This window comes from Hemitrygon akajei, chromosome 10 (genome assembly GCF_048418815.1).
Source record: "Hemitrygon akajei chromosome 10, sHemAka1.3, whole genome shotgun sequence".
Classification (NCBI taxonomy): Eukaryota; Metazoa; Chordata; class Chondrichthyes; order Myliobatiformes; family Dasyatidae; genus Hemitrygon; species Hemitrygon akajei.
In genome coordinates this window covers 117989740-118016978 of record NC_133133.1, presented here as the reverse complement: position 1 = coordinate 118016978, position 27239 = coordinate 117989740, and the positions used below count along the sequence as shown (strand labels likewise).

Below are 27239 nucleotides of genomic sequence, written 5' to 3'. Positions count from 1 at the left end.
GGCTATCATCCTCGTGTAAATTGATGGGATGAGGCAGAATAATAATTTGGCACAAACTAGAAGGGCTGTGAGCCGGCTGGTGGTGTAGTGGCATCAGTGCTGGACTTCGGGGCAAGAGGTCCCGAGTTCAAATCCAGCCGGCCCCCGTTAAGAGCTGGTGATCTCTTTAAAAAAAACAACTCACCTGGCAGAAGGCTGCTGTAACTTGCCAAGTACCCGATTTCCCAATACGTCAGAGCAGCGTGGAAGTAAATCGTCCACTATCTGGAAATAAACATACCTACCTAGATGGGCTGAAGAGCCCATTTCTGTGCTGTATTACTCTTTTTTAAAAAGTCCATAAGACCATTTTAATGAAACATGATCAGAATATCATAGCGCTGCTGAACTATAGTGATTAGGGTTGTGCCGATTAGCCAGGAGCCGAATAGTTGGAGGGATTTGGCTGTACTAGAAGCTGGTGTTGTGGACCTTCAGACTTCTATACATCCTGCTCCATGGTAGCTGGAAGAACTTCATATTCCTGACAGAATTTATTAACTTTCCCTAGTTGTCCCTGAAGTGGGTAGGCTCTGGGATACTTCAACTGATTCAGGAGATCTTAAATGACACTGAGATCAGACAAGAAAGGGAAGGCAGGTGTATTTCTTTAGGTAACATGCTGGTGGCTTGTGGACAGATCTTTTTATTTTGTATTATTCAATTTAAAACTCCAAACGATTACACAAGGATTTTACCTCCTTCCTTTGGACGGTGAGTCCAGGACCTCTAGACTGCTAATTCAATAACAATATCACAATGCTATTGACTCTGGAAGTTGCAGCAAGGCATGGGTTAAGGTAATGTCCAGGCAAAAACAGCTTAGATAGTGTGCAGTCTGCCCAGGCAAGAAAGGTCTTTGAGCTTCTGTTTGCATTTCAAGGGACTGGAAACACTTGGCAAACAGAGACAAGGATGTAATCAAAGAATGCAAGGAACATACACACCAACTAGGGAACAATTACTTTACTAACCACAAAGTAGCTTCATTTGTTAACTTGTAGTTTCTATTGACTTTTAACACCTTCATTATGAATGGTGATTGATCATGCAAATAAGGAATTTGAACATCACAATTTATTAATGGTCAATATTTATGGTTAGAAATGGCTGGTCAATAACTAAAGTGTGAATGAGGATACAAGTGTTCATTTAATTGGCGATGACAGTTCCAATAAGTTTCAGATTACAAGCTGATACAAGGTTTCTGTATGTTCCTTTGTGTTCCCTAAGAAATTAACCCTTGCCTGAAGGATAATGGAGGATGTCATGCCAACGCTGAATGCACGCAAACTGGGCCAAACCAGGTAGGCCAAAGTAACTCCTCAGACCCCCCAGTTCACATCCAATTGTCACATACAAAAGCTAACTCATTCCACGACATGTGTTTTGTCAGTCCTCCATTTGTATTTGACCATGCCAGTTGGAAATGTCCGATCATATGGATCCTTTTAAGCAGATTATAGGTTACGTTTTAAAATGTGCTGAGGATTTCTGTCTCCAGCACTCGCTCGGCAGTGAGATCCCCTCTGAGGCCAGTCCTTGGGTAGAAAAAGGTGCTTTCTTTATCTCTCATCTAGTCCACCAACCATTAAGCCTATGCTTGCTAACACCGCAAAGAGCAAGGCCACAAAAAGCAGCAGCAATCATCAAGGACCCCCACCATCCAGGCCATGCCCTCTTGCTCGATCAGGAAGGCGGTAAGAGCATCAGGACCCTCACTAACAGGGTTTTACCCTTCAACCTTCAAGCTCCTGAATCAATGTGGATAACTTAATTCACTGCAGCTCTAAACTGATCACTGAACACAACCTATGGACTCACTTTCAAGGACTCCACAACTCGTGCTATCAGTATTATTTATTTGATTGCTTGTTTATTAATTATTTTTGTATTTGCACAGTTGTTTTCTTTTACATAGTGGTTGCTTGCCAGTCTTTGTGTTTGTGTGTAGTTTTTCATTGTTTCGACTGCATTTCACCATTCTGCAAGTAAATGAATCTCGGGGTAGTAATTGCTGACATGTACAGAACGTTCTTTGATAATAAATGTATTTTGAAGTTTGAACTTTGAAAAGCCATTGTCTGTGTATTGGGAAGTCCTGCTGTTCTGTCCTCTGGAACACCGAGTGCCGATTACCATCTTCTCTCTGACTCACTGCACCTCCAGTTCCTGCACTTCCTTTCGATCACCAGGGTCCCATTTCCTGCCCCTTCAAATTCACCTGGTTCTGTTTTACATACCACCTTGGATCTTATCGCTGTCTTGCTAACTTGTGCTCCCTTTAAACCTATATGTGTACACTGGAAAGTGTATCTTTTACATGTAACATCTAAATTAAAGTTGATTAAAAATTTTGTAATATTATTTTAAATCTAGGAAATGGTCTGGCTCCACGGAGTCAAAGTTGAGTTACTGTATTGTCATCTGGACAAGTGCATGTGCGTACAGGTGCGATGAAAAACTTGTAGCATTCACAAGAAAAAAACATAAATCAAATACATATCTGTGGCAAACTATGTGTATACCTGTCTGGATACGCCCCTCTGCTAACTGCTCCTGTGGCTCCTCCCACACACCCCTGTATAAAGGCGATTGGAGGCACTGCTCCTCCCTCAGTCTCCAGGATGTTGTGGTCACTTTTGCAGCTAATAAAAGCCTATCATTCGCCTCCCGTCTCCGAGAGTTATTGATGGTGCATCAATATCATGTACACATTTTTATAAGAATGAAACAATTCAATCAAGGAAAATCCATAAGTGATCAAAATTGTGACAGTGTTCCTATTGTGATTAAGGTTTTGCTGGTTGGTATGTATGGTAGACTAACAGACTTTTTCTGTACTTATTTACTCAATTTTTGTTCCATAATTATTAACCTTGTTTATTTTTACTTCTGACTTTTTGACTGATTCATTCTACTTGGTGTTGTTAGGCAGCGTGCAATTGTTTACTTAACTACAAAGGCGATGGGAAGACATGCAAACCAATTAATCCTTGCTGGGTGGTGAGTATGAGTGTCGGTGCTTATTGTGCCTTAAAGTAACCTGAGTTACTAATTGGCCAGAAGCTTAGAACAATAAGTGAGCATTTTTGATCCATTAGTTTACAAGAATGATGCCACAATTTGAGGGAATGGATGAATAGATTAGGACTTTATTCCCCCGGAGTGTAGGAGAATGGGGGAGATTTGACAAAGGTATATCGGTACAAACGCAAGCAAGAATTTTCCGCTGCAGTTTGGTGAGTCTAGAACTAGAGGCTGTGGGTTGAGGGAGAAAGCTGAAATGTTTAAGAGTAACCTGAGGGGGAATGCCTTCACTCAGAGGGTAGTGAGAGTGTGGAACGAGCTGCCAGCAGAAGTAATGGTTGCAGCCTCAATAGCAACACTTAAGAGAACGTTGGATAGGTACATGAATGAGAGGGATATAGCCTAGGTGCAGGTCGATGGGACTAAGCAGAATAATAGATTAGCATGGACTAGATGGGCTGAAGGGCCTGTTTCTGTGCTGTATCTATGACTCTGTAACTCTTATTTCAGGACAATGGAGGTTGCAGTGCATTTGCCAAATGTAATCACACGGGACCAAACAAGCGATCGTGTAGTTGTTTGGCAACTTATGTTGGCGATGGAATAACATGCAAAGGAACCATATACAAGGTGTGTTCAGTGATAGTGACATTAATTGCTCAATTTAGAAAATTGTGCTATGAACGTTTTCAGTTCTGGTTGCCTGCACAATCCAACCCCTCAACAGAGATCTCTCACTCTTCCCTTCCAGGAGATGTTCTGGAATACCGCCTCATCCCAATTTGTTCACCACCTCCAGGTAAAAGTGACCTGCCTGAAGGAAGCAGAAGAATTTAATAGTGACGTATGGAAGTGATAGCTCTCAGGCAAAATCCAAAATCTCTGGAAGACCAGAACACACAGTAATGGTTTGGCATGGACCAGATGGACTTGGGGGCCTGTTTCTGTGCTGTAGTGCTCCATTATTCTATGCCCCTTTGCCATCAGATTTCTGAATGAACAATTATGGGACCACTCAGGGATAAAGGTGGGGAGCATTTGCTTGGACGCAGAGAATGTAAGTGAGGTACTTAATGAGTACTTTGCTTCAGTACTTACTGACTAAAAGGACATGGAGGATCAGTACTAAGTGTATAAAAACACTCCTAAAACATTGAGCCAGCTATGGGGATGATTGCCATTAAGCTGAAAAGGATGCAAAATAAGTTTAACATAGTTAAACACAGGCAATTCTCAAGATGCTGAAAATCTTGAACAACACACTCAGAATGTTGGAGGAACAGTAGGTCAGGCAGCTTCTAAAGTAGAAACAGTTGAAGTTTTGTGCCAAGACCCTTCATCAAGGCTGAAACTTTGGCTGTGTGTTCTCCTCCACAGATTCTTCCTGACTTGCTGAGTTGCTCTGGCATTTTGTATGTGTTTCACATGGATGTTACCGGGACTGGAGGGACTGAATTACAAGGAGAGACTCGATAGGCTAGGAACATTTTTCCTTGCAGCACAGGAGGTTTATGGGTGACCATGTAGAGGCTTACAAAATCATGAGGGGCATAGACAACTTGTATGGTCACAGTCTTTTCCCCGAGGTAGGGGAGTCTAAAATGGGACACCACGAGTTTAAAGGTGAGGGGGAAAAGATTTAAAAGGGATCTGCAGGGCAACTTTTTACACAGAAGGGATGGGTATATGAAACAGGATACATGTAGAGGTGAGGACAATTACAACATTGTCCTTTGCTGTCTTTTTGAGGCGTCACCATTTGAAGGTGTCCTCGATGCTGGGGAGCCTGGTGCCCATGATGGAACTGGTGAAGTTTGCAACTCTCTGCAGCTTTTTCCAATCCTGTGCACTGGCCCCACCATACCAGACAGTGATGCAACCAGTTAGCATACTCTCCGTGGTACATCTGTAGACATTTGCCAGTCTTTGGTAGCATAGCAAGTCTCCTCAAACTCCTAATGAAATATAGCCACTGTTGGGCCTTCATCATATTGCATCAACATGTTGGCCCAGTATAGACCTTCAGAGATGTTGACACCCAGGTGAGGACTGGTGTGTGTTCCCTTGATTCCACAATCAATACCTTGGTCTTAATGATGTTGAGTGCACGGTCTTTGTTGCGACACCACTCAACCAGCTGACCTATCTCACTCCTGTTTGCCTCCTCATCACCATCTGACAACTTGGTCAATATGATTAGTTTGGTCCAAAGGGCCCATTTCCCTGGTTAACTTTGACAGAGCAAAAAGGGTGAATAACCAATAGAAACATGAATCCCTGGGGAAAGCATGAAGTGTAATTACATCCAAAATCATCCCCATGGACCAGAAACAGAGGCAGAAATGTCCCCAGTCACTTGTGGTCCGGGAACAGGTATTACCGTATGACCATCAGGCTGCTGAACTGGCAAGGATAACTTCATTCACTACAACTTTCAACTGATTCTATGACGTACAGACTCACTTTCAAAGGCTCCTTACAGCTCATGTTGTCAGTATTATCTTTTATTTGCAATTTGCCTTCGTTTGCACATTGCCCCGGTAATGCTTTTTCTGCCACCGATCCCACACCCCTCCCGTGGCATTCCACCCTCGCCATTCCCAACATCCCGCCAGATTTAGAAACTCGCTCCCTGCTCCACGTTGAGAAATGCCGTACAGTGCAAAAGTCTTAGGTGTCCTAGCTATATGTGACATTTGCACAGTACTGTAAATCGTCAGCGCTAAAAACTGGGAATGTAAGGAGGTTCGGCACTGATATTTTGTTTTATTCATCACTGTTCTGTGGTCATTTGAGATGAAGCAGTTTGTTTTTACACTTCTGTACTCACAGATGCACAGTGTGACCGCACTCGGAAGCCAAGGACCTTTTACTGTCTTCATCCCCAGTAACGATGCTTTCAAAAACGAGACCCGGGTAGGCAGAATCATTTTCCAAAGCAAACCATTTGAGTCATATTTCTATGAGCACTCGGCTCACTGCTACCTGCAATCTTTAGATATCAGAATGGATGTCAAAAGGACAAATGGCCCAGATTCTCCGTTACCACATTGTGGCGTGTAACCAGCTGCTGCACAACCAGCTAATCAGTTTGAAGAGGATCACCTCCCTTCAAGGAGAAACCATCCAGTTATCCAATAACAATGTGAGGAACAAAGTGGTAAAAATACATGAGAACAAACTGTATAAACTGTGTCTTACTACTGAGACTAATTGTGGAGGGGTAAAGTGAAATAAATGTCTGTGACTCTGTGGACAATTTGTTAGAGGAATCAGATCCCTCGTCTCCGGGGGGCTCAGTAACGTAGCGATTAACAATACACTATTACAATGCTGGCGACCCGGGTTCAATTCTGCCACCGTCTGTCAGGAATCTGTACGTTTTACCAGTTTCCTCACCACTTTCCAAAAGCATACAGGTCAGTAGGTTAATTGGTCACGCGGGTGTAATTGGGCTGCACAGGCTCGTTGGGCCGGAAGGGCCTGTTACTATGCTGGCTCTCTAAATTACAAACAATAAATCAAACTCAACATGCAATGCTTGAGTGCCACATTGTCAGAAGTGCCAGCAGAGACATTCATCAGGCGGATCATCGGTCCTGTCGTGCTTTGCGGTACTTTTCGAGGAATAGTACAGCCAATTATTTAGGTCAATTATTTCATTGTTGTGGCATCCCATATCTAAGGAAGGATGTACTGGCATCAAAGAGTATACAGAGCAGTTTTATGAGAATGGTCCCAGGATTGAAAGGGTTAACATATGAGGAGCATTTGATAGCTCTGGGTCTGCACTCACTGGAGTTTAGCAGAATGATGGGGGGGGGGAGAGGGGAGATCTCATTGAAACCTACTAATATTGAAAGGTTTAGATAGAGTGAACCTGCCTTCTCCCTGGAACCTTTGATACCCTTACTAATAAAGAACCTATCAACCTCTGCTTTAAATATACTCAGTAACTTGGACTCCACAGCCATCCATGGCAGTGAATTCCACAGATTCACCACCTTCTGGCTGAAGAAATTCCTCATCTCTGTTTTAAAGGGATACTCTTCTTTTCTGAAGCTGTGCCCTCTGGTCCTAGACTCCCCCACTGTAGGAAACACCCTCTTCAAATCCATTCTATTTAAGCTCCACAATATTCAGTAGGGTTCAATTAGATCCCATGCATTCTTCTAATCTCCAGCGAGTACAGGCCCACAAGCCCAGTGCCATTAAACACTCCTCAGACATTAACCCATTCATTCAGGAATCATTCTCGTGAACCTCCTCTGGATCCTCTCCGATGCCAGCACATTTTTTCATAGTAAACTGCTCATAACACTCCAAGTGTTGCCTAACCAATGTTTTATAAAGCCTCAGCATCACATCCTTACTTTTGTATTCTAATCCTCTTGAAATTAATGCTAACATTGCATTTGCCGACCTTACCACCAATTCAATCTGCAAGTTAACCTATAGGGAACCCTGCACAAGGTCTGTCAAGTTCCTTTGCACCTCTGATTTTCCAATCTTCTGCCCATTTAGAAAATAGTCTATGCCTCTATTCCTTATACCAAAATGCATGACCATACAGTTCCCTACACTATATTCCATCTGCCGCTGCTTTGCCCATTCTCCCAATCTGGCTGTCCCTCTGCAGACTCCCTGCTTCCTCAACACTACCTGCCCCTCCACCTATCTTTGTGTTGTCTGCAAACCTGGCCACAAAGCCATCAATTCCATCATCCACGACGTTGACATATAACATGAAAAGAAGTGGTTCGGACACTGACTCCTGTGGAACACCATTAGTCAGCAACGGCCACCCAGAAATGGCCACCTTTATTCCTGCTCTTTGCCTCACACCGCTCAGCCAGTCTTCTATCCATGCTAGTATTGTTGCTCATTTTTATGAATAATAGTGGGGAAATTTACTTAATTTCTAAATGATAGTGGGAAATTTTACCTCATATTTGTAAATAATAATCAAGGATGTATGATATGTTGAGTTATATTCTTTATCTTTGATAACTATAATTTTTAATTATTATTAATTCCTATCTTTTAACTGACAGAACATCTTGATTCTAAACAAGAAAGCCAAGGTCATACAGAGTGATATTACCAATGCCAACGGAGTGGTTCACTTTATCGACAAGATACTTGTTCCTCAAAACATAATTGCTCTTCCCAAGGATAGTCAAGGTTCCAGCCAAGTAAGGATTGCAATTTTCAACATTAACCCAATGTTAGTTCTGGCAAATTTTAGTTGTATCTGATCCATGCAGTGTAAAATGCAAAAGGTGGGTGGGATTCGGGTCTGCAAGTAATTATCAGGATTATTTTATAGATTAGTCTTTGCCGTGATCTTTGGTGTTATACCTAGACCAGTTTGGACTGTTTTGCAGACAGAACTCTGGAACATCTCCTGACTAACAACAACAAAGTCACCAAACGTTGCATCAATGGTTATTTGGACTAAGACTGCAGCTAGAAATATTGTGTGTTATATACTAAGGAGAGCATGTCTTATGAGGATAGGGTGAGCGAGCTAGGGTTTTTCTACTAGGAGCGAAGGAGGCTGAGAAGTGACTTGATAGAGGAGTACAAGATGATGAAGTATACCGTAGATCAAGTGGACAGCTAAGAGGCTTTTTCTCCAGGGCAGAAATAGCGAATATGAGGGGGCAGAATTTTAAGGTGATTGGAGTAAATTATAGGAGGGATGTTGGGGGTAAGTTTTTTAAAAAAAACACGGAGTGGTGCATGTGTGGAACATGCTTGCCAGGGCTGGTGGTAGAGGCAGGTATATTAGGGACATTTAAGAGACTCTTAGATAGGCACAGGGATGATAGAAAAATGGAGGGCTAAGGGATTAAAGGTTGGCACAATATTTTGGATTGAACAGCCTGTACTGTGCTGTAACGTTCAATCTTCGAATGTACTAACATGCAAGTTTTCAGTTCAACCCAGTTATTTTGAAGATATTTTAAATTAACCCAGATATAAATGTACTAAATAGAAACAACTAGGATATTAACATTCAACTACAATTATACAGCATCCACAACTTAAAGACACAGAACATAGAACACAGCAGGCCATCTGGCCCATGATGTTGTGCCGACCTTTTAACCTACTCCAAGATTAATCTAACCCTTCCCTCCTACATAGCCCTCCATTTTTCTATCATCCATGTTCATTTTTAGAACATGGTTGCCATGGCATGGGCAGAATTTATCGTCCAATTAACAATGACCTTGAGAGGTGGTGGTGGGCTGTTGCTTTGAATTATTGCAGTCTGGATGGTGATGCTGCTTCCACTGTCTTGTTGGGGAGGGTGATGAAGGAACGACCACTGTCAGAGTGGGGGGAGTCAGGGGAAGCTGGTGGTGGTGTTCCCATTCACACGCTGCCCCTCATCCATTTATGCAGTGGAAATCTAGTTATAATAATGGCCAATGTAGAATGGAAATTATACCTTGAGATTGTTTACTCCAGTAATGTTAAAATGTGAACATGATTGTAGAAAGTTAAGTCACTGTGATGCAATAGGTGTTAACTTTCCATTTGCTGCTCTGATATCCATAACTGTACAGCGCAGAGACTCAACACAACAAATTACACAAACGTACAGCGCAGAGACTCAACACAACAAATTACACAAATGTACAGGGCAGAGCTCAATGCAACAAATTCTACAACTACCTTCAATGCCAAAATCACTGTATTGGAAAGCATGCAGGTTTTATACTTGGAAAACTTCTAATTCCTAAAATTGTTTAGGCAATGTAGCTTCAGCAGGAACCACTGAGCACACAGACATTCATGCACACACATGGGGACAGGCCTCACCAGTGCTTTACATCCTTGCTCTTGTATTCTAATCCTTTTGTATTCTAATTATTTATTCTAATAAATGCTAACACTGCATTTGCCTTGCTTACCACCGACTCAACCTGCAAATGAATCCTACACGAGGTCTCCCATGTCCCTTTGCAGCTCAGATTTTTGAACTGTCTCTCCATTTAGAAAATAGTCTATGCTTTTATTTCTTCTACCGAAGTGCATGACCATACACTTCCCAATATTGTATTCCATCTGCCAATTCTTTGGCCATTCTCTTAATTTGTTTAAGTCCTTCTGTAGCCTCTCTGCTTCCTCAAACTACCTGCCCCTCCACCTATCTTTATATCACCCGCAAATCTGGCCACAAAACCATCAATGCCTTCAACCAAGTCATTGACATAAAACGCAAACAGTATCGGCTCCAACACAAACCTCTGTGGAGCACCACTAGTTACCGACAGCCTCTGGTTACGAACAGCCAACCAGAAAAGGCTCCCTTTATTCCCACTCTTTGCCTCCTGTCAATCAGCTAATGCTCTACCCATGCTAGTATCTTTCCTTTATTACCATGGGTTCTTAACTTTGTAAACAGCTTCTTGTATGGCACCTTGTCAAAGGCCTTCTGAAAATATAAATATGCAAAATTCACCAATTCTCCTTTGCATATCTTGCTTGTTATTTCTTCAAAGAATTCCAACAGATTTGTCAGGCAAGATTTTTCCTTAAGTAAACCATGCTGACTACAGCCTATTTTATCATGTGCCTCCAAGTACCCAAAACCACATGCTTAAAAATTGACTCCTAACAGTTAGGTCAGACTAACTGGCCTGTAATTTCCTTTCTTCTGCCTCTCTCCCTTCTTGAAGAGTGCAGTGACGTTTGCAATTTTCCAGTCCTCTGGAACTATGCCAGAATCGATTGATTCTCGAAAGATCAATACTAATACCTCCACAATCTCTTCAGCCACCTCCTTCAGAACCTCGGAGTGTAGTCCATCTGGTTCACATGACTTATCTACCTACAGACCTTTCAGTTTCTTAAGCACCTTCTCCCAAGTAATGGCAACTTCACTCATTTTCACCCCTAACACTTTTGAACCTCCAGCATACTGCTAGTTTCTTCCACAGTGAAGACTGATGCAAAATATTTCAGTTCATCTGCCATTTCTTTGTTCTCTATTAATACCTCTCCAGCATCATTTCCCAGTGGTCCGAAATCTATTCTCACCTCTCTTTTATTCATTATATCTGAAGACATTTTTGGTATTCTCTTTAACATTACTGGCTAGGTTACCTTCATATTCCATCTTTTCCTTCTAGTTGCCTTCTGTTGGTTTTTAAAAGCTTTCCAATCCTCTAACCTCCCACTAATTTTTGCTCTATTATATGCCCTCTCTTTGGTTTTAATGTTGGCCTTCACTTCTCTTACCAGCCACAGTCGCATTATCCTGCCTTTAGAATACTACTTCTTCACTGGCCTGTACCTATCCTATGTCTTCAAAATTGCTCCCGGAATTTGCAGCCATTGGTGCTCTGCCGTCATCCCTGCTAGTATCCACTTCCAATCAACTTTGTCCAGCTACTTCTCATGCCTCTGTAATTCCCTTTACTCCACTGTAATACTGGCTTTAGCTTCTTCTTAAATTGCAGGGTGAATTCTATCATATTATGATCACTGTCTCCTAAGAGTTCCTTTACCTTAAGTTCTCCAATCAAGTTTGTTTATTACACCACACCCAATCCCGAATAGCTGACCCCTTAATGGGTTGAACCATCTCATAGGCATTCTAGAAATTCCCCCTCTTGGGATCCAGCATCAACCTGATTTTCCCAAGCTACCTGCATATTGAAAACCCCCATAACTACTGTAACATTGCCCTTTTGACATGCATTTTCTATCTCCCATTGTAATTTGTAAACCACATCTTTGCTACTGTTCAGAGGCCTGCTTATAACTCCCATCAGGGCTCTTTTGCCCTTGCAGTTCCTTAGCTCGACCCACAACAACCCTACTCCTTCCAATCCTATGTCACTTCTTTCTAATAATTTGATTTCATTTTTTACCAACAAAGCCTCTCTACCCCCTCTGCTTAACTGCCTGTCCTTTCAATACAACGTGTACCCATGGACATTAAGCTCTCAGCTATAATCTTTCAGCCATGATTCAGTGATGCCTACAACACCATACCTGCCAATCTGTGATTTTGCTACAAGTTCATCTACATTATTCCGTATAACGTGTGTATCCAAATCTAACACCTTCAGTCCTGAATTCCCCCTTTTCAATTTTGTCTGCCTTTTACATTGCAGCTCATTACATGGACTGTAATTTTGCCCAATCTTCAAGCCTGTCTTTGCCAGTAGTTCGCACCACACTGCCTCTGTTTGTAAAATAACTGCCCCACCCTCAGTTGTATCACTCCAGTTCCCACCCACCTGCTGAATTAGATTAAATCCTCACAACTCTAGCAAACCTGCCCGTAGGGGTATTGATTCCCTGCCCCCCCCCCCCCCCCAGGTTCAGGTGCAACACGTCCCTCAGCCACGCATTCACCTGCCTAATCGTCTTATTCTTATCCTCACTGGCATGTGGCATGGGCAGCAATCCAGAGATTGCTAGCCTAGAGGTCCTGCTTTTCAGCTGTCTAAAATCTCTCTCCAGGATTTCCTCACCTTTCCTACCTATGTCTTTGGTGCCAATATGTGCCATGTCTTCTGGCCACTCACCCTCCCCCTTTAGAATGCCGGATATGATGCTGGAGGAACCCGATGAAGGATCTCGCCCCAAAACGTCGACTGTTTATTCCTCTCCATAGATCCTGCCTGACCTGCTGAGTTCCTCCAGCATGTTGTGTGTGTTGCTTGGTATTCATGAACGCTATTGCATACACGTGCTTCTGCACATGTGTGCTTACATGTGTGCACACATAAACATCCACACCCACACAGGTACACTAATGATCTCCTGCTCACATTAGGAGTCATAGACTGACTTTCATAAAGTTTTCGCGGGTGTGAAAGACAGTATTACAGAGGCCACTAACTGGAGGCTTTTGGAAGAAGGTTATGAGATTCTAAAGAGATTAGCTTTATTACATGTACAACCAAACATATAGTGAAATATGTCTTTTGCGTCAATGTCCAACACAGTCAAAGGATGTGCTTGGGGTAGCTTGCAATTTCCACCATGCTTCTGATGCCAGCACAGTATGCCCACAACTTACTAACCCTAACCCGTAACACACAAGAGAAAATGAGAGGATCTTGTTACCCAGCAAACCTTAGCGATCTGAAACTCACTTCCCGAATGTAGAATGTGGAAGAAACCTCATCACAATTGGCAAGTACTTGGACGACCACGGACGTGACATTCAAGGGGATGGGGCAAGAGGTGGGTAGTGAGATCAGGCTGGACACAGCTTTTACAACCATCTTGGCTGTAGGATCATTTTCTGTGTCAGAAATCTCCGTGATCCATGAAGTTAGTACCATACCTCACATCATTTCACAATGCCCGACAAGAGAACAATCACCTCTAATAACAAATCTTCAATGACTTTCCTCCCTACAGCTCAACTTGACAACATTAGCAGACCAGAATGGATACTCCATCTTTGTTAATCTCTTGCAGGTAAGCGAGCTTTATCCTCGTAGATATCCTGGAAAATTACTAAGTGCAAAGAGAGCCAAAAAAGTGAGGTAGTGTACATGGATTAACTGTCCATTCAGAAATCCCATAGTGAAAGGGAAAGAACTGTTCCTAACCAGCAATGCAGGTAGTTTCAAAGCTCCCCAGTGCTCTTTATTTTCTCCTGCTAAGTATTGTGTTCCTTCATGGGATCTGGGCATTACTCTCCACGTCAGCATTTAATAGACATCCCTCAACAAGCTTGAGAAGTTAGTGTTGAGCTGGCTTCTGGAACCATGCAGATTGCAGGACGTTCCAGGGTTCAAACCCAGGCTAATAATGGAGCAGTGATGTATTTCCCAGTCAGGATAGTGTGCATCCCAGAGGGAAACTTGCAAATGGCAATATTCCTATGCACCTGCTTAATTACCTCTTATTGAGAGTCTTTTGAATGTTCAAATACACTATTTTCTTTACTTCTCCCTTGTCCTGCTAGTTAAACCCTACAAAAAAAAGCACGATTTCCCTTTCATATGTCCATATTAACTCAGTCCAATTCCAATTAAAATTTTCCCAGGTACCTTTCTACTGATGTCAAGTCAATTCCGCTACAGTTTTATCTGTCTACTAGGCATCGCTAGTCTCGAGAGACCATAGATTTGCACTTTGGAAGATTTCCAGAGCGCAGGCCTGGGCAGGGTTGTATGGGAGATTGGCAGTTGCCCAAGCTGCAAGTCTCCCTTCTCCACGCCACCAATGTTGTCTAAGGGAAGGGCAAGGGCTGATACAGCTTGTCACTGGTGTCGTCACAGAGCAATGTGTGGTTAAGTGCCTTGCTCAAGGACACAACAAGCCTCAGCTAAGGCAGCGTGAACTAGCGACCTTCAGCTTACTAGACCACTGCCTTAACCACTTGGTCATGTGCCAACAGACGCTTTCTAAGCTTTCTTATATTGAAGGATTATCCTTCTAGTCTGGATAACCTTCTGTCGAATTTGGAAGATGCATCCACAGTCTCTATATCTACTGTTATGTTTTGTTATTTCCAAAACATAAAATTAGTATGAATAAAAGATGGGAGCCCAAGAGATGTGAGTCTTAGTTCGGGTTTACTTTAGCGAGATGGACACTTATCACATGGTAGTGTGATAACGTATGCAATTCACGTATTTTAACATATAACCTGTAATTATTTATTTAAATGAACAAGAATGCTTAATCAAACAATAGATTTACAATAGTACTGAAATACTGTTGAAATATTGAATACATATAACCACCTGCTGCAAAATTTTGATATGTGGGGTCATCAGGATCAGGAAATTTATTGGCAGATCTATGATGAATGTATTTTGTAGATGGTACATGCTGAAGTCATAGAGTGACGCAGCATTGTAACAGGACCTTCCACTCAACTCACCCATTCCAAACAAGTTGTTTAACTGAGCTAGTCCCATTTAACATAAAACATACAGCACAGTACAGACCCTTCAGTGCACAATGTTCTGGCAACCCTGTAACCTTCTGAAAGGTTAAACCCTTCCCTTCCATTTTGTTTTTATTTATATGCCTATCGAAGACAGGCACATGTGCCTGCATTTGGCACATATCCTCCACACCGTTCCTATCCACGTAACTGTCTAAATATTCTTTAAATGTTGTAGAGTGCCACCGTTCAACTTCCTCTGGCAGCTCATTCCATACACCCAGCAATCTCTTGTGTGAAAAAGCTGCCCATCAGGAGCCTCTTAAATCTGTCATCTCTCTCTTTAAATCTCTGCACTCTAATTTTGTGCCCCCACCCCCACCCGGGGAGAAGACTGTTGTGATTTTCCTCTTCTTTTCCCTCATGATTTTATAAGCATCTCTAAAGTTTCTCCTCAGCCTCCTGTGCTCCAGGAAAAATACCCAGTCCATCTGCTTTCTTTTTATAATTCAGATCCCTTGTTGCCATGGTACAGTGGTGATAAAAGGAATGAATATTTACAGTAATTTGGTGGATGAGATGCCAATGAAATGGCTGCATTGCCAAAGTCAAATTAAATTTATTATCAAAGTATGTATATGGTGCCATATACAACCCTGCGATTCATTCATGGACAGATATGACTGACGGGCCTCTTTCTGTGCTATATGACTCTGGTTGGCATCTGTCTGTTTCGAAGGACAACGGGTGATGATGATCATCACAAGCCTGGGCAGAAGGTATGGAGATCCTGAGATGCCCAGTTGTCAAGATCCCCCTCCCGGCCTCACCAGTGTAGTCCAAAGGAAAGTTTATGAAGCAATATGTTTGGCAGCAGCTCGGCTGCAGGAGCTGCTGGAAGGATGTTCAATGACGTCCAGCCGCCTTAGGGGATCCACTCTGGATTTGCTGTTGGTTTACTCCTGTAGCCTTTGTCCCTCCCGAGGCTGCCCACAAGGCAATGCGGCTATTTACCCATTGCTGGGGATCTGGTTCACGAGCACCCAGGGTGTGTCCACAGACCACTGGGCCTGCGTGCTATGTGTGCAGGGGCCAGACCTCCTCCCGTCCTCTGTAGTTCAGCCTGAGTCTGAAAGGAGTTCAGTTTCCGTGTGTCTCCAGCGAGGAGGCATTACATGAGGCTTGCTGTTGGAGATCATAGAATAGTACAGCACAGTACTGGCCCTTCAGCCCACAATGTTGTGCCGACTCTTAAACCCTGCCTCCCATATAACCATATAACTATTACAGCACGGAAACAGGCCATCTCGGCCCTTCTAGTCCATGCCGAACGCTTACTCTCATCTAGTCCCACTGACCCGCACTCAGCCCATAACCCTCCATTCCTTTCCTGTATAACCCCCCACCTTAAATTCCTCCATATTAGCCTAGACAGAGAGGCTGTGTACTGGCAGGGAGGGACTTACACATTCAGCTCTCCTTTTCGTGAGACTGCTAGCCAGCAGTGGAAGCTGAAAGTGAGAGTAACAACACTACCCACTACACCACAATAAACATATTGACACCATGACTCTATGGCTCTAAATAATCATACAGCACCTGAATGGCCAAGGTGTACTATTATACTTTAAAAAAACAAACAACAGTGATTAGGATGCTCCATTCCGTAACATTACATTCTTCTGTTATCTTCACCCTTACCTTGATCTTTAGAAGCTCCATCCTGTTTTCACCTGTTATCAAAACTTGCCCTCAGGCCATAAAATAAATTGCCTGTCATCAAAGAAAATAGTTTGTTCCCATATAATACAAACACACTTGTAATTTTTCTCACTCTAAAAGCACATTAGGATTTCATAGACCCCATTTGATATATTTTACAAAAATTACAAACTCATAATTATTCTGGGTTACAGATATATTTCCACAAACTCACCAGGTCAGGCAATATCTATGGAAAGGAATGAACAATGGAACTTTTGGGCCCAAGCACCATTTGGTCAGACAGAAGTGTTGACTGTTTATTCCTCTCCATAGATGCTGCCTGACATGCTGAGTTCCTCCAGCATCTAGTGTGTGTTGCTCTGGATTTCCAGCAACTGCAGAATCCCTTGTGTTTATTATTCCATGCAGTATTCAAAATCTTTGCTGTAATTTCCAGCGGCATTCTAACCCGTTTGTTACTTTCTTTGCAGGACACCAACGTGCTGAGCATGATTAATGATCCAAATCACAAGCCGGTCACCCTGTTCCTACCAAGAGACACAGTCATGAAGTCTCTATCTAAAGCACGACAGAACTTCCTGTATAATAAGGATAACAGAAATGCTCTAATAGATTACCTTAAGTTTCATATTATCAGGGATGCAAAGGTAACTACTGTCATTCGAGAGTTCAAACATTCATGCACTTTAGATTTCGGAAGCATTTGTGAAACGTCTTTTTTTTAGTCTTAAGGTAGATTACACTAGACAACAAATTTTTTCGAATATGTTGTTTCCTCAGATTTTTTTAAAATGATAGATCACTTAAAGCTGAATACAAATACATTTCTGACTACTTGTATAACGTAGGAATTTGGAGAAACAAGAAATTAACTTTTATTGAATATTATGTGTTTAATTGCATAACAGTGCCTACAGTTTGCAATAGTTCATCAAAGCTAAAAATGTTTTGTTGACAATTTTCATTTGTACTCAGTATCTGAGGCTTCTCACTTAAGTGTCCAACAATAATCAGCCAGATTGATGGATTCCAGTTTCCCTGATACCCTTTCTCCATGACCACAATGTCCTAGTGAAATCTTTCACCATGTTCATCACTGACGGTGCCAAGATTTGCAGGGAAGAAGTCTAAATGGGAATGCAGAAAATGAATCTTCAGTGACATGTTGCACTTCATGGTTTTGTCTGCTTGAAGCATGGCAACCAGTGGTACATAGTTTAGTTCTCTGTATCTGCCAAGAAATTTTTCAACGACATCCTTGAATGCTTCCCAGGCAATTTTCTCTGGTCCCATTAGATGTTCTTTCAATTGCCCATTATTGATGATTTGTTTGATTTGTGGACTAACAAAAATGCCTTCTTAATCTTGGCACCAGTTATTCTGACTTGAATTATGAATTGAAATAACAAATATAGGTGATTTCGAAACAATAGTGTGTGTTAGAGAAATTTCACGGTGATTTTCATGATCAGCAAAGCAAAATCCATAAGATACACCCAAAAGTATTTAGGAAGCAAATTCTTTGTTGTCCACTGTTATACTAAACATAGAGAGCGATACTGGTTACAAATAACATTCAATATTTTAGAACAATTCATCTTACAAGTGGGTACTTAGAATTTACACTATCATGAATATGATATTCCATCCCCAGCTACAAATTTAAATCAAGATTGTGTTAGATTTATATTCCAATTTAAAAAGGAGGAAGTGAAATCACATAACAAAAGGCTGTCAATTCTTTGAATTTAGCATGTTCTGAAATTAATACTTGATTTTTTAGCCTGTTAATCATGCACTGTAATTTAAAATCAGAATCTTTTGAAAGAAATTAGGTTAGAAATTTTATGATTAGATCTGCATGTTGGATCTAGTTTAGCATTGGTGATGAACGTGCCCTCCGACCCCCCCCCCCCCACCCACAGCCACCATCTTGTCACAGGATATCTCCCCTACAGCCTGTGCACCATAATGGGGCTCCTCTAACTATACTAACTAAAAGACTCTTGTAACTACATAGCCTGAAGGTTAAATCCAGACCGTCACATTCTCCCTTGTTGCAGTGAGTTGTTGGAGCTCTTGTTGCCCAATTCCTCAACAAGTTTTCTCAATGGTTGAAAGAGGGCATTTGGCTTTCAAAGGTCCATTTATATTGTTTATATATTGTCTATAGAGAGTTGACGATACTATAAAGCTCTCCTAGTGCGTTCTTGCTGTTAGCTCTCAGGGGGGTGGGTGGGGGGAGCGCAGACAGCAGTGACGAACACAACAGTAAACTCCCCGAGCAGGTAAAATGGCCGGCCTTTAACTGTATAACGTCCAATTGCCACAGAACAGTGACTGCTCACTACAAAGAGATTAAGAATCCTTAAAAGTCCATACTGTATCAGCCTCCATCACCATCCCCTGGCAGTACATCCCAGGCACCCACACCCTGTGAAAAATAAAAATCTGCCCTAATCTTTCCTCATTATTTGCAATAAGTTTCTTCATCTCAGGACAACAGACCATAAAACATAGGAGTAAAATAGGCCTTTTGGCCTATCACGTGCTCCACCATTCCATCATGGCTGATGTATTATCCCTCTCAGCCTTCTTCTCCTGGTTTCTTCCCATAACATTTGACATCCTTTGTGGCAAAGAATTCCACAGAATCATCACCGTCTGGCTAAAAACATTCCTCCTCATCTCCGTTCTAAAGGGATGTTCTTCTAATCTGAGGCTGTGCCCTCTAATCCTGGACTCACCCATTATAGGAAACATCCTCTCCACGTCCACTCTTATCTAAGCCTTTCAATAATCAAAAGGTTTCAAAGAGATCCTTCATCATTTCTAATCTCCAGTGAGTACAGTCCCAGGGACATCAATTGCCCTTCATACATTAACCCTTTCATTCCCGGGATCATGGAATCATAGAGAACAACAGCATAGAAACAGAACCTGCAGCCCATTTCATCAGTACCAAACCATTATTGTGCTCCCTGTTCTTACTGAGCATCCAGATTTTACCTGTGAGTTAGTGTTCCATTCACACTCGGTCATGAAACAATAGAGAGAGACAAAAATAAACCTTTACAAAAACTCTTGCAATATATTGCCTTGTAGTTAAATTACTAGAAAGACTAACCTACTAGGCCAACAAGGAACTTCACACAACCACGCTATCCAGCACTGATACCTTACTCATGAAAATCTAATGCATTGTCATGCAAGACATGTCAAATTACTGATATTCTAGATTTATAAATGAATTTACATGGATATTATCAGATATTATTCACCTTTCCTCACTATACAACCAGCAGTAGTTGATGTTCATCTTTATAGAACATTGTAACTCTTTTTTCTACTCTGCACATGTATAATGACGTCACCGTTTTCTCTTAAAGGCACTTTAACAATAAAAAATAATATCCAACGGTCACCTAGTTACACATACATCACCTTCAACTTTTTCTGCTTTCTTCAGACAGGTAATTTTCTGAGGCTGCGTCCCCTGGTCCTAGACCCCCCCCCCCCCCCAACATAGAAAAAATTCTCTCCACGTTCACTCTATCTAGGCCTTTCAATATATTTATAACTTTCATTTATGCTCTGTTTTAGTCATTGAGATGTGCAAAGGAGTTTGAAGAAAAAAGCAATAGCTTCAGCTTTGAACGTGAGATGGCATAAAACTGATTTGCTTTCCCTTGAGTACAGATGATCAGGGTAATCAACATAAATTTTTTTTAAAGCATTTGTGACTTCACCTTGTTAAGACCATCACCCCTACTGGGGCATAGGCCGCTGACAGCAACTCACCAGAGTTCTCTGTCTTGGGCCAGTGTTTCAATCTTACAAGGAGCATCCCATCGAGGATCCTTCCTCTCCCAGGGATGAGGTCTTTGGAGTTTCTGTTGGCATTTCTGTACCTCTGGGTTTTTACGAGATGATGGATTATCGGGCCCAACCCTCCTCCTCTCACAGCCGGGGATGGCGGAGTTAAAGCATTTGTGGGGATGGACATAAAGGATAGTACCAGGGTGAGGAAATGTGACCTTAGGGTTAGTCAGGAATGAAATCACTGAGGACGGGGTTGGGTCATTAGGTTCTTCCAGTATTAAGATCTAGAGATTTTCTTTGAAGAGAGGAGGAGCAATGGTGGGTGATTGAGATTCAGCCATGATCCAGATAAATGCTGTTTGGTGGAGTTAAACAGAATTTGATAATAACAGCATGTAGCACCTCCAACATTGTAAATGCTCTTGTTTCTGTGAACAGCCAGCATTCCCTAAGCAGCTATGTGCACAGGTTGAATTCAAGTTACATTGGATTGCTTTCATCAGTTTATCAGAGAAACACACACAACATGCTAGAGGAGCTGTGCAGGCCAGGCAGCATCGATGGAGGGAATAAGCGGCCATCTCTTATTCAGGAGCTGTTTCCTTATGAAGGGCCTTGGCCTGGGCATTCCTGTCCACAGATACTGTTTCACCAGAACTTTGTGCGTATCACTCCGGATTTCCAGCGTCTGCAGAATTACTTTTGCTTTTTCTGTTTGGAGGTCAATTTTCATTCTCTCTTCATGACGAGGCTGACTTTCAGTGCCTTTGACTAGTTTTTTTCCACACTATTCATTAACAGTGATAGTTGTCAGTTCCTCTGTGCCTTTGAGAGAGTGGTGGTGAGCTGCCTCCGTTGTCCTGGTGGTGAAGGTGCTTCCACGGTGCATCAGTGGTCAGGAAGTTCCAGCATTTTAACAGTGATATAGGGTGGCAGGTGACTTGCATGCAATCAGTAGGTGCTGGTGCTGTCCATGTCCTTTTGGCTGTTAGAGAAGACAGATTTTGGAGACCTTGGCTGAGTATCTTCGCTACATTCCGTCAATGCTGCCCAGTGCAGTTGTGGCGTGCCAGTGTCGAAGGGGGAAATGTTCATTGTCACACTTGTGCTTGCAGATTTTGGCAGCCTTCCTGCCCCAGAGTTCCCCGCTGAAGACTCTGCAGGGATCCGACATCCAAGTGAGCTGTGGGCGGCGAAGAAGCAAGGTGAGTTTGACCAGTACAGGCCCTCCGGCCCTCAATGTAGTGCTGACCCTTTAACCTACTCCAAGACTCTTCCCTCCCAAATAGCCCTCCATTTTTCTTTCATCCATGTGCCTATCTAAGAGTGTCTTAAATGACCCTAATGTATCTGCCTCTATCACCACCCCTTGGTAGTGTGTTCCACACTCCCACCACTCTCTGTGTAAAACACCAACCTCTGACATCCCCCCCTCCCCCACTGTATTTTCCTCTATTCACCTTAAAGTAATTGGTTCTCCACTCTAAATCTGGTGGAAGCTTTCCTCCATCCATTGAACCCACTCTCTGTAAAGCGTTTTATCTTCTCGACATGACTGTGTGGGTTTCCTCTGGGTGCTCTGGTTTTCTCCCACAGTCCGAAGATGTATGGGTTAGCAGGTTAATTGGTCACGTGGGCTCATTGGGCCATGAGGGCCTGTTCAGTAAAATATAAAATGGCAAATCAATTACAACTGTGCGCAATAGTCAGATCATATTTCACCAGAGAATTCAGTCTCTCCACCCCTGACGCTTCACCAGAGGAGATTGATAGGCTATATATTGAAAGCCATAAGAAAACCCCAAGACTTCCATGTCGTACTTATTTCCTGAGGGAATACAGTTGAATTCCTCTCACGCTGATGCTGGAATGTTGTATTAGGGACTGAAACACTTCCTGTGACTTGTACACAATTCACATACCTAGTACGAAAGGCAAAATCCCAAGGAGGGTAAACTCTGAAGCACAGAGGGCAAATTTCCTTTGGCCCCGCGAGGAGAGAACCTGAGTTAGTGTTTCAGATCGTGCGTCCTTGCTGTTTCCCTTCATTGTCAGCACTGCATTTTATAAAATTGTCAGCAGCGTCATGGGATATCTACTAATAATAAATCCATCTGATTACATGAGTTCAAAGTAAATTTATTATCAAAGTTCATATATGTCACCAAGTACTACCCGAGATTCATTTTCTCACAGCCATTCACAGTAGAACTAATAAATACAATCAATAAATGAAAGTACACACAAAGACTGACGTGCAAAAGAAGACAAATAACAGCAACAGATAAACAAATGAATACTGAGAACATGAGTTGTAGAGTCCTTGAAAGTCAGTCCACAGGTTGTTGAATCAGTTCAGTGCTGTGCTGAGTGATGTTATCCCCCCGGTTCAAGAGCCTGATTGTTGAGGGTAATAATTGTTCCTGAACCTGGCGGGACCTGAGGCTCCCGTACCTTCTTCCTGATGGCAGCAGTGAGTAGAGAGCATGGCCTGGGTAATTGGGGTCCTTGATGGATGCTACTTCCCTGAGGCCTCGCTCCTTGTAGATGTGCACAGTGGCGGGGAGGGCTTTTCCTTTGATGGACTGGGCCATCTCCACCACTGTTGCAGGGTTTTCCTTTCTTGGGTTTTGGTGTTTCCGTACCAGGCCATGATGCAACCAGTCCGGGTTCTCTGCTCTGTGTATTTATAGTAGTTTGTCAAAGTTTTAGATGACATGCTCAAATGTTTAAGGGAGTAGAGGTGCTGCCATGCCTTCTTTCTAATGGCATTTACGTGATGGTCCCAGTTACATGCTCACACCCTGTATTGCTTTTCAGTCACACCTGGGGTTACCGTCAGAGAACACTGGTGAGAATTGTAAACTCAAAAGATTCTGGAAATCCAGAGCAGCACACACAAAATACTGGAGGAACTCAGCAGGTCAGGCAGAGCCTGTGGAGGGGAATAAATAGTCAACGTCTTGTGCTGAGATCCCCCGTCAGGTCTGGAAAGGAGCGGGGAAGAAGGCAGATTGAGAAGGTTGTGGGGGCGAGGGGGAAGGAGAGCAAGCTGGCCAGTGAGAAGTGAAGCCAAGTGGGGCGGGGGGGGGGAGTGAGGGTGAAGTGAGAAGCTGGGATGGGATAAGTAAGGAGCTGAGGAACAAGGAAATTGATCAGAGAAGAGAGTGGACCATGGGAGAGAGGGGCAACAGAGGGAGGTGATGGGCCAGTGAGGTGAAAGGAACGGGTAAGAGGGGAGCCATAATGGGGAATGGAAAAGAGAGAGTGGGGAGAGAAATTACCAGAAGTTAGAGAAATCAATGTTCATGCCCTCAGCTTGGAGGCTACAAAGATGGAATATGAGGTGCTACTCCTTTAACCTGAGGTTGGCTTCATTGTGATGCCAGAGCACTGTGCTAAGTTCCAGTCACCATGTTACAGGAGTGAAGTAACATGGCAAGAAAACAATGAGTTAACATTTCCGATCTCTGCACTTTCATCAGATTTGGAATACGTCAGCAGGAATTGAGCAAATACACAAGTGCAGGAACTAAGAAAGCAAAAGAGAAAGTTTGTGGAAGATGGGGGAATAAATGAAAAACTGCGTACATGGCAGAAGGGAGCTGTAATATACACTCAGTGGCCACTGTATTAGGTACCTTCTGTAGCTAATAAAATAGCCACTGAGTGTATGTCTGCGGTTTTCTGCAGCTGTAATCCATCCGCTTCAAGGTTCGACATGTTGAGCATTCAGAGATGCTCCTCTGCTCACCACTGTTGTAACGTGTGATTATTTGAGTTACTGTCACCTTCCTGTCAGCTTGACCCAGTCTGGCCATTCTCCTCTGACCTCTCTCATTGACAAGGTATTTTCACCCTCAGAGCTGTCACTCACTGGATTTATTTTTGTTCTTTGCACCATTCTCTATAAACTTTAGAGACTGTTGTGCATGAAATTCCCAGGGGATCTCAAATCACTCCTTCTGACACCAACAATCATTCCATGGTCAAAGTCACTTGGATCACACTTTTTCCCATTCTGATGATTGGCCTGAACAACAACTTGATCTCTTGACCATGACTCCGTGCTCTTATGTTTTAAGTTGCTGCCAGATGATTGGCTGATTAGATATTTGCATTACCGAGCAGGTTTACTTAGTAAATGTTATAAGCCACTAGCAAAGCCTCTTTGATCAAAGAATGTGATTAAATGGTTAACACCCAAGAATATTAAACTCAAGTCTGTACCCGACGTAAATATGGAAACACAAGAGATGAAATCTGGAGCAACAATCTGGTGGAGGAACTCAGTGGGTCGGGCAGCATCTGTGGAGGGAAATGCACTGTCGATATTTTGGGTCGAGACCCAAATAAAACTGTATGCTTGTGTAATCCATGCAGTATTGACTGCACAGAATGAATAATGTCCTATGCTTTGTCTGCTGCCTCCGTAGGGTGATCTGTATCTGAGCAGGAAACGGTGCAAGATCACACAGAGGCACTTGGAGTTCAATGACGGCATCGCTTACGGCATCAACTGTTTACTGACTCCTGCCAGCATCGGCGGTCGATGTGACGACTTTATCTTTCATGATATTATGGTCTGCATCAGTTTGAATTTTTTGAAATGTCTTCTTTTCAAAAGAAAAATTACATTTTCAGTGAATTCTCATGTAACAACAGTCCTGTATATGTTTCAAGAACTGAATCATCGTCAGGCTTTTGCTAACAAGTTAGCAGTGAAGTATATTTCAGTGTCCACCACCAAATCCCTTGGCACTCATTGGCATCACTTTTACCAAGTTATCCTTAGTTACCAAGCGGTTATCAGAGACCAGAAACATACAATCAGTGACCAACTTTATCAGTTACCTCCTGTACCTAATAACGTGGCCGCTGAGTGAATGTTCACTGTCTTCTGCTGCTGTAGCCCATCCACTTTAAGGTTCGACATGTGCATTCAGCTTTGCGTGATAATTTGAGTTACTGTCACCTTCCTGTCAGCCTGAACCAATCTGGCCATTCTCCTCCAACCTCTCACATTAACAAGGCATTTTTCACCCACAGAACTGCCACTCACTGGATGTACTTTTGTTTTTCACACCATTCTCTGTAAACTCTAAAGACTGTTGTGCGTGAAAATTTCTGGAGATCAGCAGTTTCTGAGATGCTCCACTTCTCAACAATAACCATTCCACGGTCGAAGTCACTTAGATCACATTTTTCCCCATTCTGATGTTCGGCCTGAACAACAACTGAACCTCTTGACCATCTATGTATGTTTTTATGTATGCACACGATTGGCTGGTTAGATAATGTGTAGTTGTACAGGTGTATCTAATAATGTGGCCGCTGAGTTTAAAAACTGTAGCTGATAAAGCAGATCAGAGTTAGGGTATCTGCAGCAAGTGACTTCTCCTGACTTCCCAAATCATTTCCACCAAGGCACAAAACCTAAGTGTAACGGAAGACTCTCTACGTAAGTCAGAGAGTCGTACAGGATGGAAATACATATTTCATCCCATCTTGTCCAGGCCAATTTGCCATATGCCTACCTTTTGGCCCATCTCCCTTTCAAACTTTCCTCTCCAAGTGTCTTTTAAATGTTGTTAATGTAAAGATTAACTTCATTTGTCACATGTACAGCAAAACCTACAGTGAAAAGTGCTGCTTTGTGTCAAATCAAATCAGCGAGGATTGTGTGAAGTAGCCCATAAGTGTCGCCATGCTTCCAGCACCAACATAGCTTGCCCATGCTCATGCCCACGCCCCTTTGCCTCCCACCCGCCCATCCGCTCACACACACACAGAGGCCTCCAACCCCAAGACAGGACACCTCTGGGCCTCCAGTCCTTGACCCTGGACTCAGAGACATCGGGCCAGCAGCCTCCAGCCCCTGGACTCACCTCGCTGACTGTCAGACGTAGGCCTCTAACCTCCTATCAAAACGGCCTACCGAATGCCTCTAAAACACCTCTATAATATTAGTCTCTGCTAGCATATCTGGCAGTGCATTCCAGTCACCCACTACTTTCTGTGCAAAAGTCGAGCCCCGCACATCTCCTTTGAACTTAACTCTTTATCTCAAATGTATGTCTTCTAGTATTAGACATTTTAACTCTAGGGATATGATACCAACTGTCTACTCTATCTACGCCTCTCTTAATCTTCTGCAAGTCTCCCCTCAGCCTCTGCCACTCCAGAGAAAACAACATTAGTTTACCCAACTTCTCCTGCCCTCTAATCCAGGCAGAAACCGAATAAACATCCTCTGACCCTCTCCAAAACCTCCACACCCTTCCTCTCAGGAATCGGCGTCACACTATCCTTTGTCAAGGGGTTGTCGGTTAAGTAGGACTGTGGCCACGTCATGGTGATTGGGCCTGCGAGTAGCTCGACTCTTGCACCACGCTGAGAGATGTTGTGTATTGCTCCTGTAGAGTACAGTGTTGAACATTGGTTTCTGTCTTCACAGGGAAGATGTGGCAGCTGCAGATTCACCCCTCCCTGCCCTTCGACAAGCAAACCTAAGGTAAGTCACAAGACTATGGAGCAGAATTAGGCCAATCAGCCAATCTAGTTTTCTCCACCATTCCACTACAGCTGATTTATTATCCCTCTCAACTCTAATCTCCTACCTTCTCCCGTTACCTTTGACACCTTTATTGATCGATATCCACTCTAAATATACCCAATGGCTTGCCCTCCATAGCCGCCAGTGGCAATGAATTCCATAGATTCAACACCCTTCGGCTGAAGA

At 42.9% G+C, this 27239-nt stretch overlaps 1 protein-coding gene across 2 annotated transcripts in view; it reads left to right on the top strand.

Annotated features, from left to right (window-relative positions):
* stab2 (stabilin 2) overlaps positions 1-27239 on the top strand; it is a 191852-nt gene that overhangs the window by 129496 nt on the left and 35117 nt on the right. For both annotated transcript variants that reach the window (XM_073058832.1, XM_073058831.1), the window contains exons 43-54: positions 1273-1346; positions 2974-3045; positions 3580-3699; positions 3821-3868; positions 5902-5985; positions 6068-6214; positions 8124-8264; positions 13468-13527; positions 17146-17322; positions 21613-21702; positions 24934-25080; positions 26955-27011. In XM_073058832.1, coding sequence (XP_072914933.1) covers positions 1273-1346; positions 2974-3045; positions 3580-3699; positions 3821-3868; positions 5902-5985; positions 6068-6214; positions 8124-8264; positions 13468-13527; positions 17146-17322; positions 21613-21702; positions 24934-25080; positions 26955-27011 — 1217 coding nt within the window. The remainder of the gene's footprint in view (positions 1-1272; positions 1347-2973; positions 3046-3579; positions 3700-3820; positions 3869-5901; positions 5986-6067; positions 6215-8123; positions 8265-13467; positions 13528-17145; positions 17323-21612; positions 21703-24933; positions 25081-26954; positions 27012-27239) is intronic.